Genomic DNA, 12,768 nt, shown 5'->3' with positions numbered 1-12,768 from the left:
ACGGGGGCAGCCAGCGCCCCCTGCCCATTACAACATACCCTACCTGCCCCCACCCCCACCCCACCCGCCAGCACAAATCATGAAGTGGAGAGGAAACCTGCCGGAGCCAACGCAGAGGAGCTGCGGAACTCCGGCCGGCCAGAAAGACTTTTCCGCCTGGGGCGGGGGGTGGGGGAGGGAGGAGGAGGAGAGGAGGGATTACAAAAGCTCCAGTGGCGTTTGGATAGGTCAGTTCGGTCCTTGCCCTAATTAAAGTTAGTCATTGACACTCATACCCACCGCCTACTGCTTTCCCCTCCTTTGGCCACAGAGATTTACCTTAAACGCAAGGTCAGGAGGGCAGGGGCTTCCTTCTGGTTCACTAAAGGGTCAACCTGCCAACAGCGCTCAGTTCAGACTTTTAGCCCGACCTTTTCCTGGGTTGACCTGTCACATCTAAGAACCATATCAGGCCACTGGGTGGGTGACAGGTTCGTTTGGGATGCTGTGAAAAAGATTGGTATTAAATTATATAGAGTGTGAGCTGGACTGGGAACACTCCTGGAGTGACTGTCAGGCCCGTGGTCCAAAGGCAACATCGAGCAGATTATATAGACACACATACACATGCATATGAGTAAACACACATACGTGTACATGTGTGTACAAATTGTGTATATACACACAATGTTGTTCTTTTTTTAAAAATCGTCACAAGTCCTTTTCTAATGCTGCCAGAAGTGTCCTTTACCCACCCACTCTGGATTCAAATAGATCATACTAGTATATTTCAAACTCTGGTGGGTCTTTTTAAGCTGGAAATGACTGGACACCAAGCTTGATGATGGAATCATCTTTTGTTCAAGATCAGCCTAGCTAAACTAAGAGGAACTAAGATTGTGAGACAGAAATAGTTCAGCCCCCACCTTTCCTCGTTTTTGGTTTTGTTTTGTTTTTAGAGGGGATGAAACTAAAGCCCTGAGAAGCAAATAGGGTTTGCCCAGAATCACACAGCAACTTGGCAACAAAGCTAGTTCTAGACCAACTCTCCAGATTCTGAGGGAGCATATAATAAATACTCTTACTATATGCCTGGCACTGTGATGGTGCTTTACAATGATCACATTTGAGCTTCACAAAATTCCTGTGACACCGATGCTATGATTTCCCCCATTTTTTAGATGAGAAAACTGAGGCAAACAGAGTGGCTTGGTCATACTGCTAGTAAGTGCTTGAGGCTGGCTTTGAACTCAGGTGCTTTCTGATTCCAAGCCTACCATTTTTCCCATTTATCCGCCTACCTGTCACTCTAGAAATCTTAATATATCTCTTAAAGCCCTTTCCAGACTTCAGGGGAAAACCCCTAGGAAAGGTGGGTGGCATAGGGTCAAACAAAAGGGGAAAGAATTAGAAATTTTAAAAATACTTCTTGTCTATTTAAGTACTACCTTGTCTTTTACCAGTTGACCAGGTACATAACCAGGAAATGGATCCCTTTCAAGGATTGGACTGAGATTCATTCCATGGGAAGCATCCTTTTCCATAAAATGGGAGGCACTCAAACCTTCTTTTCAATTTGGGATTGTGACACAATTCTGTGGAAGGAACCCCACCCTCAACGAGATTGATTCAGAAAGAAGAGGATAGATAAGTTTGCTAAATTATATAATGTTGACCCAGACTAAATTTTAAAATATACTTTCCCTGCGCAAAAATATTGTGCATATGAATATTACCTAATAGGGTCCAGTCATATCATAGAGTATGGTGGGCTTTGTCAGTTTGGACATTTCCTTCTCTGAGAAATTGTTTGGATATCAAATTAATAATAATAGAACTATTCTGGAAGTCTGTTGTCTAAATCTCATGATATAAAGCATTAGCATTCATTTTTATTTTTGACAACTTCCTAGTTAAAAAGTTCTTTTGAGCAAGAGTGCATGATATCCTACTTTGATGGAGTTGGGGGTGGGAGGTGGGAATCAGGTGAATAAAAAATGCAAACTTTCCCTCCCTTCTTCCTTCTCTGTTTCTATCATGTGTACCCATGACTCTCCCTTAATGCCAGTGCCTTTATTGATGACTTCCACTTTATCCCACTGAGTGTGTTAGTACATAGCTATTTGCATTCCATTTCTTCTCCCTTACCCCAAACCCATTAGACTGTGAATTCACTGAGAACAGGGACTTTCTTTGGTCTTTCTTTGTATCCCAATATTTAGAACAGTGCTTGACACATCATAGGCACCAGATAAATAAATATTTGTTGACTAACAACTCTTTATTATAGAGGCATTTAACAATAGAACTGAAGGTACCTTAGGGATCGTCTTATCTAATCCTCCCCCCTCTCCTTTTTTGGAGATATGAAATCAGCCTAGGTGAAATAACTAGCAAAGCAACAAATATCTCCCAGGTTTAAAGATAAGGCAAAAATTGCCTTTGATTTGGGGATAGTTTCCAATCCTAAAAACTAAGCCTGGCAGACCCATTATCCCTAAGGCTTGGTTCCACATCTTACTTCTGAGTAAGCTTCTCAAGGTATGGTGCAGTACTCTAGATGTGGCTAATAAGAGTCTCAATCTAATCCCTCCACTTGCTTTTGCTGCTCCAGTCTGTGTCCTTCAAGATTTAGGAGAATGTTCTCTAACGACAGCACCTATATTTGATCTTTTAGCCAAATCCTCTATGACCTAAAATTTATTCTTTGGCCTTTCAGCACAGATATCTAAAAACCACCCTAAATGTGAATTTTGCAGGGATGGAAGTGGGACTGAGTTACACTGACTTCAGAATTCTGTAATTGGTAATCTGAGTCACTGAAAAGTGATTCCAGGAGAATCTCACAGCCAGGATGTGTTAAGAACAAGACTTTTCTGAACCAAGACAATTAACCCTATTCCTCAATGAATAGTGGATTAAAATTCCACAAATTCTAAAAATATCAAATCAAATCTTAAAGACTGCATATCTAATTGTTCTGAAGGAGAGAATAAGTGAGGGCACTATTGGTCCACCAGAGCTCAAAGTGGAGCTTTTACTAGACAGTAGCTGGCCTCCCGTTCCATGGAATAAATAAGACTGGAAAGTGACTCCGAGAATGGGACGGAACCTACAGCAAGAGTTCCACCCAGAGGCTCCAGCTCCTAGACATTCGGCTGAAAAGTCTCTATCCAGATGGAAGGTTGTTTTCCAAAATCACCCACCCCCGCCCCCCCTTTTTTTCTGTTATTCTTTATGAATTAGCCTATGGAGAAATGTTGCTATAATGTATCTAGCCATATAGGAAAGCACTAAGTAACTACAATCTAGCACAGCGAGCAGGAATGTAGCCAAGCCTGGACTCCTCGCCCACCCTGACGTTTCGATGTTTCCCTGGAGCGTTTTGGCACAGATCCAGCCCGCTGAGCCCCCTACTCGCCCCCCTCCCGGCTCTCCAGAAGCGCTTGCCATTTCCCTTAATTCTCCCCCTTCCCTCCTTCTCTCCCCTTCTTTGCCCCCCCCCCCCCCCCGCTCCGTATTGATTCACTCTGAGATCGGAAATCAGCCTCCTTTCCTTAAATTCTGGGAGTTGCTTGTCCTTAGGACTTCAGGGATTCCCTGTCCTTCGGGTCTTCCCTGAGACTCGAATTTGAGGGTAGATATTGAGTTTTAGGAATTTTCCTTCCTTTTAGGTCTAGAACCAAGCTCGGCGGGGGGGGGAAGAGAAAGGGAGGTTGTAGAATTTAAAGGCAGAAAGTGACGACTCCCGGGAAGAGATGCAGTGAGTCGTTTTCTTGAGCCAGGTCCTGCTCAGGCAGGCAGGTCAGCAGCTCACAAGCTCCTGGCCGCAGGAGGGCGGGAGTGGGTAGAAAAAGACCTGGAGTCCATCCACTGGGTGTACGATAGGTACGGTCTGCATATCGGGAAAGCTGGCCGTGGCCAACTCCCAGCGCACCGTACGCACCAGCTCCACGGCGAACAGCTTGAGGATGGCTTGGGCGAGTTCCTTGCCGATACAGCTCCTCACGCCGCCGCCGAACGGGATGTAGTGGAAGCGGCCAGCCGCTCGGTGCTCTTCCCGAGCCGAGCCGAAGCGCTCTGGGTCGAATCCCTCGGGCGGGCTCTGGTATACGGCCGCGATCTCGTGAGTGTCGCGGATACTGTACATCACACTCCAGCCTTTGGGGATCTGGTAGCCCTGTAGAGAGACAGGAGGAAGAGGGTCGGTTCTCGGGAGAAGGTTGAGGTGCTCGGGGAAGATTCACGCTGCATAGTGGACTGTTGGGGTAGTAGGGTGGGGAAGAAGACTCCGTGAGCCCTACCTTGGGGCGGAGAGAGGGGACATATTAAGGAAAATCTGAACTCTGAACTCCACCCGCCCGTCCTTCTGACAGGAAAAGGGGGAGAACCTCATCTCAGTAGAAGGCTGCAGTCAAGGAGCTTCATAATTCGCTGTCTCCCTTATCTTAATCGGAGCATTAAATGGAGTCTGATCTGTGAATATTAAACAATTCTAACCCCACTTCCATTCATATTATCATCTATTTTAGCGTGATTGAGTGCTTCTTGGATAAAGTCTGTATAGACTGTATAGAGTGTGCACGATCATTTCTCATTAACGAGATATTAGGAAATTTCATTAGCATGTCATTAACCGGTGCCAGGCGACCCCGGATGATGCATTGTGCCCACACACCATGATGTGGTTAAAGATGCCTAAGGACCGGAGGAGCCTGTTTTCTAGGGGATGGGTGCTATGGAATACGCTCAGACAGCGGAGACTTTAAGCCCTGGCCCCAGCCAGGCTCGTTCATAACGGTGATTTGGGACATCCAGTCCTGCTCTGTCGCCATATGGTCACACTTGCTCTAGGTTTGCATTATGTGTAGATGCGGGGGATGATGTGCATAAAGCGCAAACAATTGAAACGAGAAGTTTGTAGATTCCAGGGTTGAAATAGCCCCGGCAGAAAGCAAGCAGAAGGCCTCGACCAGAACAGATCCGGGGCTGGAAAAAATGTACGCTAGGGTACATACCTAGCACCTACTCCCGGGAAAAAAAAGAAAAAAAAAAAAAAAACCGCAGCGTCCTAGGGTGCTAGGCGTGCGCCACTTACGTCCAGTTCGAAGGTCTGCAGCGCGGTGCGGTAGCCACCGGACACGGGCGGCAGGAGGCGCAAGACCTCCTTGACTACGCAGTCCAGGTAGTGAAGGCGGTTTAGCTTCTCCAGGGTGAGGTCAGGCTCGCACTCACATTCCCGCCCACTCAACGCCTCGGGCCCCGGGCAGCAGCGCTCGCGGTCCGCTAGTCCAGACTGGCGGCTGCCGTTCCCAGGGCTCGTATTCTCTTGCGACTCTGGAGTTAAGGGAATGGGGAGCCGCTGCAGGAGGGGGCTGGCCTCTCCTCTCACTTCGGGTCCACCCCCTAGTTTTTCCTCCTTTTGGCGAGTCTCCCTTGAAAGCGGTTCATTTTGCGGTCCGGGGAAGCCTGGCAAGCCCGGTGGAGGCCAGCAAGAACACCGTCTGCTCAGTTCGTGAGAAGCCAACTCCTGCCTGATTTTCTCTATGGAAGTTGGGTATTTCAGGAGGAGGAGGAGAAGCGACGTGCTCGCGCTGGCAGTGGTGAAGAAGGCAGCGAAGATCAATTCTATGGCTGACTCCTGCAGGGCAGCCATGAGAAAGCTTTAGTTCCCAGTGAACAGGTGTACTCCCGCTTAGTGTGACCCACGCGTTCCCGGAACTTCGTTGTCTTACTTTTTCCTCGGTGGGAACCAGAACTCCTTGGGGGTGGGTGATACATATACACGAGAGGAGAGAGAGAAAGTGTGTGTATATGTGTATGAGAGTGTGTGTGTGAGAAAGAGAGAGACAGAAGAGAGAGAGAGAGAGAGAGAGAGAGAGAGAGAGAGAGAGAGAGAGAGAGAGAGAGAGAGAGAGAGAAGAGAGAGAGAGAGAGAGAGAGAGAGAGAGAGAGAGAGAGAGAGAGAGAGAGAGAGAGAAATCACTATTTTCCTGTCTGCCTATCTATGTCTGTCTTCAGATCAGTTTATCTAATCTCTTCGCCTATAAAACAGCCCTTTGAGATTCACAAAGGACGTTTCTCACAACTGTGTAGTGAGGTTTTAAGGAAGAATGATAATAGAATCTCTCTTCAGAACGAAAATCCAATTAATTAGAAAAAAAAAAGTCCTGGGATTTTAGTAATTAGAGGAAAACAGTCGATTCTGCCACGCAAGAAAGGATTCTCCTGTCATTGCCTCCCCTCCGAATGCTTCGCAGCCTCACCTCCTATCCAAAGCCTTTGAAGATGCCCAAATTGTTTGTGCTTTCTCTCCTCCTCAAATTACCTCCACAGTACTACTCCCAGACTGCTCTTATTTCCCTCACTTCGCCTCCCTGGGGCTGGGCCTTTTTTTCTTATTTGTATTTCAATTGAATTGAGATAATATAATGAAAGCCTTGAGTTTTTCTATGCCTACGAGATTTTAAGGTTATTCTTCATCCAGCTGATCCCTAGAGCCCCGTTTAATCTGGCCACCGTGAGCTGATCAGTCTTTGCTGACTCCGCTCAGAATTAGGGATTCTTCTGTTTCTCGTCTTTTCCTCTTCCCAACAATGAAATAGCGCTCGCTCCCCTTCCCAAACGAACTCTGGGTACGAATCCCAGCTACTTCACTTACTCTCCGTATGGGAAACTGGGCGAATTCAGGCTTCTAGACTTCGAAGCTTGGACAGCTGGTCACTAAGAAACTGTCCAGATCTAAATCTAGATCTATTTCCTAGGCATCAGAGAATGAGCACTATCAGGTGGACATAGGCAAGCCCTCCGCGGAAAGGCTCTCACAAAGAAGAAAACAGACTTTAAAAACAAAATAAAAGGCAGTCTCCTTGACTAATTTGCTTCCAATTTAACACCTGGAAGTGACTAGTCCGATCTCCTCATTTTACAGATGAGGAAACTAACATTTGTGTAAGGCTTTCTACATTAGAAAAAGTTTTCATCCTTTTCTCTTTTGATCTTCACAGCACCTCTTTTAGGTAGGAAAAGAAAGGATTGTAATCTGTTTTACAGATCACCCACATCTAGCAACTAGGGAAGACAGACTACTAGACCCAGTGGCACTGGCCTCAAATAAGACATTAGTCTCCAACTCCATGGTATTCACCGTCCCCCAATGGCTGGAATCCTCTCCCTTTCCATCTCTGCCTACTGGCTTTCCCTGGCCTCTTTCAAGCTCCAGCATTCTGCAAAAAATCTTTTTCTGCCTCATTGAATGCTGGCACCTTCCCTCTGTTGATTATATCCAAACATGTCTTTCATACACCATCACAATAAGTTCCTTCAGAAGAAGGTGTCTTTTGCCTGTTTTTGTATTCCCAGGTTTTAGCACAGTGCCTGGCACACAGTAGGTGCTTAATAAATGTATACTCCTGACTGATAGCAGGTCTTCTGGCAATATTAGTACACCATGTGAGTCACTTCTGCTTGAACTGATTGTCCATATTAGCAACCAGCACCTAATGGGGCCACCATTCCTTCATACTTAAGGGGGAAAAGACTGGGAAACCCAGGCTTTGACAGCATAGGAACAAAGTATACAATGGGGATTCTAAGGACCATGACCAGGTACAATTGGCTTTTTGCTGGGCCTGGTACCAGATACTCTCATTTTAGTGAGCTCAAATGTGGCCTCAGACTTTACTAGCTAGGTGATCCTGCGCAAGTTGCTTACTTTAAATTAGCCATAGTTGCTTCGGTTTCCTCATTTGTAAAATGAGCTGCAGACAGAAAATGGCAAACCGCCCCCGTATCTTTGCCAAGAAAACCCCAACTGAAAAGACTAAACAATAACAAAACCTCCTTCCCAGGAGGTTTTCTGGAGAGAGAACGGGTTTCCTATTATCTTTGTGGTTGATTCATTCAGAAGCTTAAGCAGACAACAAGGAAATGTCATTAGGCCGAATGAACTTAATACCCAAGGGGGAAAAGCAACTGACAGCCAATCAGAATTCCCAAAACAAACATGGCTACAAGGCAAGGCCCTCCAGAGCAGCGCAAAGGGCTTGGGAGCTTACTTCTAGATTCATTCTATGCCAGTTCCAGAGACCTACACATCTTTGTACTGAGATTCTTTCCAGGCTATTACCTAGATAAAATGCAAGCTTTTAACAGATCTGCTTAGCCACTAAAGATGATGGGAAAACCAAAAGCAATTTAAATTCAAGTTAAAAACACGTTTCAGTTATTTGGAAATTCATATGAATGTGTACACGCTCAGGAAAAGATGAATCTTGTACCCAACACCCAGACGAGGCCTTCCAATGGAATAGGTACTTAATAAACTAAAATTTTCAAAATCTTTGTCATAAATGTATCACACAAATGACTCGGTTATGCACTTCATTTTGCAGTTTGGGAGCCAGAGTGGTATAGACAGAGAGCTGGCTTTGGAATAAGAGGACTTGATTTTTATTCTGCCTCCGCTTCTTACTTGAAACAAAACACTTAACCTCTCTGGGTCTCAGGTTCCTCATCTATAAAATTAAGGAATTGGTTTTAATGGTTCCTTCTGACTCTAAACTTCTGATCTGTGCATTCAATTTAATTTAATACAAAAAGTACATGCTAAACTATTGTATTCAGGCTTCTAAGAGAAACTGTGGAAAATATAAAAGAAATAAAATACTTAGTCCTTGTCCAAAAGGAGTTCTGAGTCTGGTTTGGGACTTTTGAAGACACACAACTGCTGAATAATAATATTTGATATCCAATGTAGTGGGTGCAACAATCAATAGAATTACTCAAAGGCTCAGAGAAAGTAGCCATAACTATGTCCATGTAGCAATAGAGAATAAAAGAAAGGTGAGGGCATGCTTTTTTAGGCAAGGAAACTGCATGAGCAAAGGCAGAGAAATTAAAAATTTTACACTGAAATATCCTGAAAGCGCTGGAGCAGAAGGGGTCTCATTGATGAACACATGTACCAACTATCTAAGAATCACACTGGATCTCGGCACCAAAAGAGATCAAGTTTAGATATCATCTCATCTATCATCTTGATTTTGTTTGCAGAGAAAACTAAGGCCAAAAGAATGGCTTCAGCAGCAAGTATTTGGGGGAATCAGGATTAGAACATTCTCCATAGCAGAATTGGTGATCCCAGGATCATTGATTTAAAATTAAAAGGTCCTTAGAGGTCATCTAACACAACTTTTTCATTATGCTGTTGAGGAAACTACAACACAGAGAAGTTATGACGGTTATTTGGCTAATAATTTCACCCAGCTCCTCTGATCCCAAATCCAGTATTCTTTCCAGTATTCGATTTTGAAATTCCAAGTAGAGGAGTTTTGAATGTGTCTTAAAGGCTTTGAAGATTCTGGACCTCCAGCACTAACAGAGTAGGCACAAAATCTATGCTTATTTGACTGAATCAAACTGGATAATTAAAAGGAAACATTGCAGCCAGCCGGAGTATGGGAGAGTTGTTAGGCTTTGCAGTTATGTGGGACAGTGGCAGTGGGAATGGGAAGAGATGGTTAAGAAATGCACTTCTAGGATGCAGAGCTTGCCTAGAACTTTAAAGTCTAAACCTTTAGAAAAGGTTTAAAAATTGTGCCCCGTGTGTGTTATTGTCTACTGGAGAAATCTTTGCTCTAACATGATATCACAAATAATTATGTCAAGTGGAATTTTTTGGCTTTAAAATATATGCATTCATATAAAATATTCTTTTTTATGCTGTGCCCTTCTCTTAGACTTTTTCTTTTATGGTTATAGAGATAGATATTGGACATAGCATATAAAGAGGGAAGGATACAGGATGCCAATGAGTCAAGGATTGCTCTGATATTTCCAGCTTGAGAAAATGGAGTTGGTATACTAGATGGCAGGTCAAATCTCAGTGTTTCCTCCCTAGATTCTAACCTGAGTCAGGATGCATTTCCTATTCGCTTCTGATGACAACCAATGATGATATTAGATGAGATCAAAAAAAGAAATGAACAAGAACCATATCCTTTCTTCATTTTGGTCTTAGTAACAGCCATCAATACCACCTGCTCCAACTCCTGTGTGGAAGCATAAGAAAATCACTGTAAGGCAAAGAGCCCAGATTCCCAAATAGACCTGGAGGGAAAGGTGAGGAAAGAATATGGTAGAAAGAACAGTTAGGAAACTTAATTGGTTCTGTTATTGGTGAGTATAGGTGTGACCTTGGCCAAAACATTTCACTTCTCTGATGGGCTTCCTCACCTAAAGAGAAGAAAGGGCCCCTTCCTTCCAGTGCAAAATGCTATGATTACCCAATGGTGTAAAGACCAATTAAGAGGATAGGAAAAAATTCAGAGAAGTGGGAATGATTCTAGAGAAGTTGAGGAAAGAGGAAAGGAAGAGAGGGCATTGCCATCTCTAATTTTTCCTAACAAAGACAATAAGCTAGCACAATACTTAATGTGTGTATTAAGTGCTTAATAATTGTTTCTTGATCTGTTATTAGGTGCTACAATGGAGAGATACATGGATTCGAAGCTAAGTGTCCTGGGTTTGAATCTTGGCTATCCCATTTATTACCAGTATGTTCTTGGAAAAATCATTTGTGAAGTGCTATTTATAGTCTTTCTTGACATTTGCACATATCCTGCTATTGTACCCAGCCTTTGTATGTAGAGTGATACACCTAGTAAGTGGCTTTTGAATTGAAAGAATAAAATAAACCAATCCTTTTACATCTCCAAAAGTCTATCTAAAAAAATTGCAGTTTTAGTTCAGGAAGAACAAGCAAAATAGTTTATTTTAGGCACAATACTGTTAAATCTCAGTCCATCTAGTCACTTAATTTATTTAAAAGGTATTATTTAAGCCCCTTAGCCAAGTCCAGTGCTAAATGCTATGAGAGACAAAGACAAAAAATAATGAAATGATGCCTGCCTTCAAGGAGTCTGAAATTTTCAGAAATAAAACCAAATATTATAGTCAGAATGATGTGCACTGGAGTCACTCAATCAAGAATTAACTGTCAGGAACAAGTAGCCTCTAACTTCAAGAAGCCTACATCCTATCTGGACTATTTAGCCTTGTCTTCTCCCTTACTGACAGCAAAATACAGTGAAAAAGGCATGGAACTGGAAGTTAAAAGCCTCAATTGCCACCTAACTTGTATAATCCTGAAAAAGACAACCATCTCCCTATGAATCTTACCTGCTTTTTCTGTCTCTCTGGGTTCTCTGAGCAAGAAACAAAATCAAAAGGATAAAAGAAAAACTCCCCTGTGTGACATTAAAAACATTTCACATCCTGGCTCTAAGCCATCTGACCAGGTTCATAATTCTCCCTCCGAGACACACCATAGTCAAGCCAAATTGATCCAGTTACTTGTCCCCACATATGGCATCCCACCATCCCATCCTGCCTTTGTATGGAGTATTCTCAGTACTCAGAATACTATCCTTCTTCAACTGTGATTTTTGGATTTCTTCTTATGGGGGGTCTTTCCTGACTTTACCTAGTGAATACCTAGTATTCTTTCCTTTCCTTAAAATTACTCTGCATTGGATGAATACAGAAAGGACTGGCGAGACTTACATGAACTGATGCTGAGTGAAATGAGCAGAATCAGGAGATCATTATATACCTCAACAACGATACTGTTTGAGGATGTATTCTGATGGAAGTGGATCTCTTCGATAAAAAGAGCCTTAATTGATCAAAGATGGACAGAAACAGCTACACCCAGAGAAAGAACACTGGGAAATGAATATAAACTGCTTGCATTTTTGTTTTTCTTCCCGGGTTATTTATACCTTCTGAATTCAATTCTCCCTGTGCAACAAGAAAACTGTTCGGTTCTGCACACATATATTTTATCTAGGATATACTGTAACCCATTCAACATGTAAAGGACTGCTTGCCATCTGGGGGAAGGGGTGGAGGGAGGGAGGGGAAAAATTGGAACAGAAGTGAATGCAAGGGATAATGCTGCAAAAAATTACCCTGGCATGCGTTCTATCAATAAAAAGTTATTTTAAAAAAATTACTCTGCATTTACTTTTTATGCATTTTTTAAAATCTACTGATCTGAACATCTTTGTTTCCTCCTCCATAGAATGCTCCCTGGAAGCAAGGACTATGCCATTTTTGCTTTGAATCTTCTGGAGTCCAATCCAATGTTTTACAACTACTAGGCCCTAAAGAAAAATTGGTGAATTATATAGAATTGAATGGAGGGAGGTTTCACTGGATGATCTCCCAAGGTCCATTCCAGCATATAGTCCTGTGAATGTTGGATACCAGACTAGAAATGATTATGGCGCTTCCTTTTAGAAGCATTATGGTTTAAGACAAAGAAGACAGGACTTGGAGGAGTATCTGTATTTGTGCCCCAGCTTTGCAACTTATCAGCTGCTACCTTGAGTAAGTCATTGATTCAGAAATTCACAGCTAGAGGGGACTTGAGAGATCAGAGATGCCAAGTCCTCGTAGGCATATAATACATAGTATATAATACATATTTAGTCGAACTGAATTCTGAAATCCACATCTGGGCTCTTAATCTAAGCAATTTGCTTATCTGTATTATGGAAAGACTAATACCTGTGCAATGAAACCAACAGTTTTAGTATAAGACTAAGATGAAAATGTGAACATATTTTATATCGGTAAAGCACTATGCTAATGTTATTATTGGCCCGAAAAAAGACTCCACATTCTCTGTCATTCCTGTGAGCTTATCTGGGAAACAGAAACTTTGAGTCTAGGTTTTTTCTTTGCCTCAGAATTTCAGACCAGAAAGGCATGGATTATTCTTAA

The 12,768-nt window shown here is 43.1% G+C and overlaps 1 protein-coding gene across 2 annotated transcripts in view; it reads right to left on the bottom strand.

The window, feature by feature from the left end:
* Positions 1-3,494: 3,494 nt before the first annotated feature.
* The window catches only part of EXOC6 (exocyst complex component 6), a 200,616-nt gene continuing 191,342 nt past the window's right edge, over positions 3,495-12,768 (bottom strand). For both annotated transcript variants that reach the window (XM_051981659.1, XM_051981660.1), the window contains one exon: positions 3,495-4,159. In XM_051981659.1, the coding sequence (XP_051837619.1) occupies positions 3,705-4,159 (455 nt within the window). In that variant the 3' untranslated portion in view covers positions 3,495-3,704. The remainder of the gene's footprint in view (positions 4,160-12,768) is intronic.

Source organism: Antechinus flavipes, chromosome 2 (genome assembly GCF_016432865.1).
Source record: "Antechinus flavipes isolate AdamAnt ecotype Samford, QLD, Australia chromosome 2, AdamAnt_v2, whole genome shotgun sequence".
In the NCBI taxonomy this organism is placed as follows: Eukaryota; Metazoa; Chordata; class Mammalia; order Dasyuromorphia; family Dasyuridae; genus Antechinus; species Antechinus flavipes.
The sequence above is the reverse complement of the archived record's forward strand: the minus strand, read 5'-3'. Positions and strand labels throughout refer to the sequence as shown.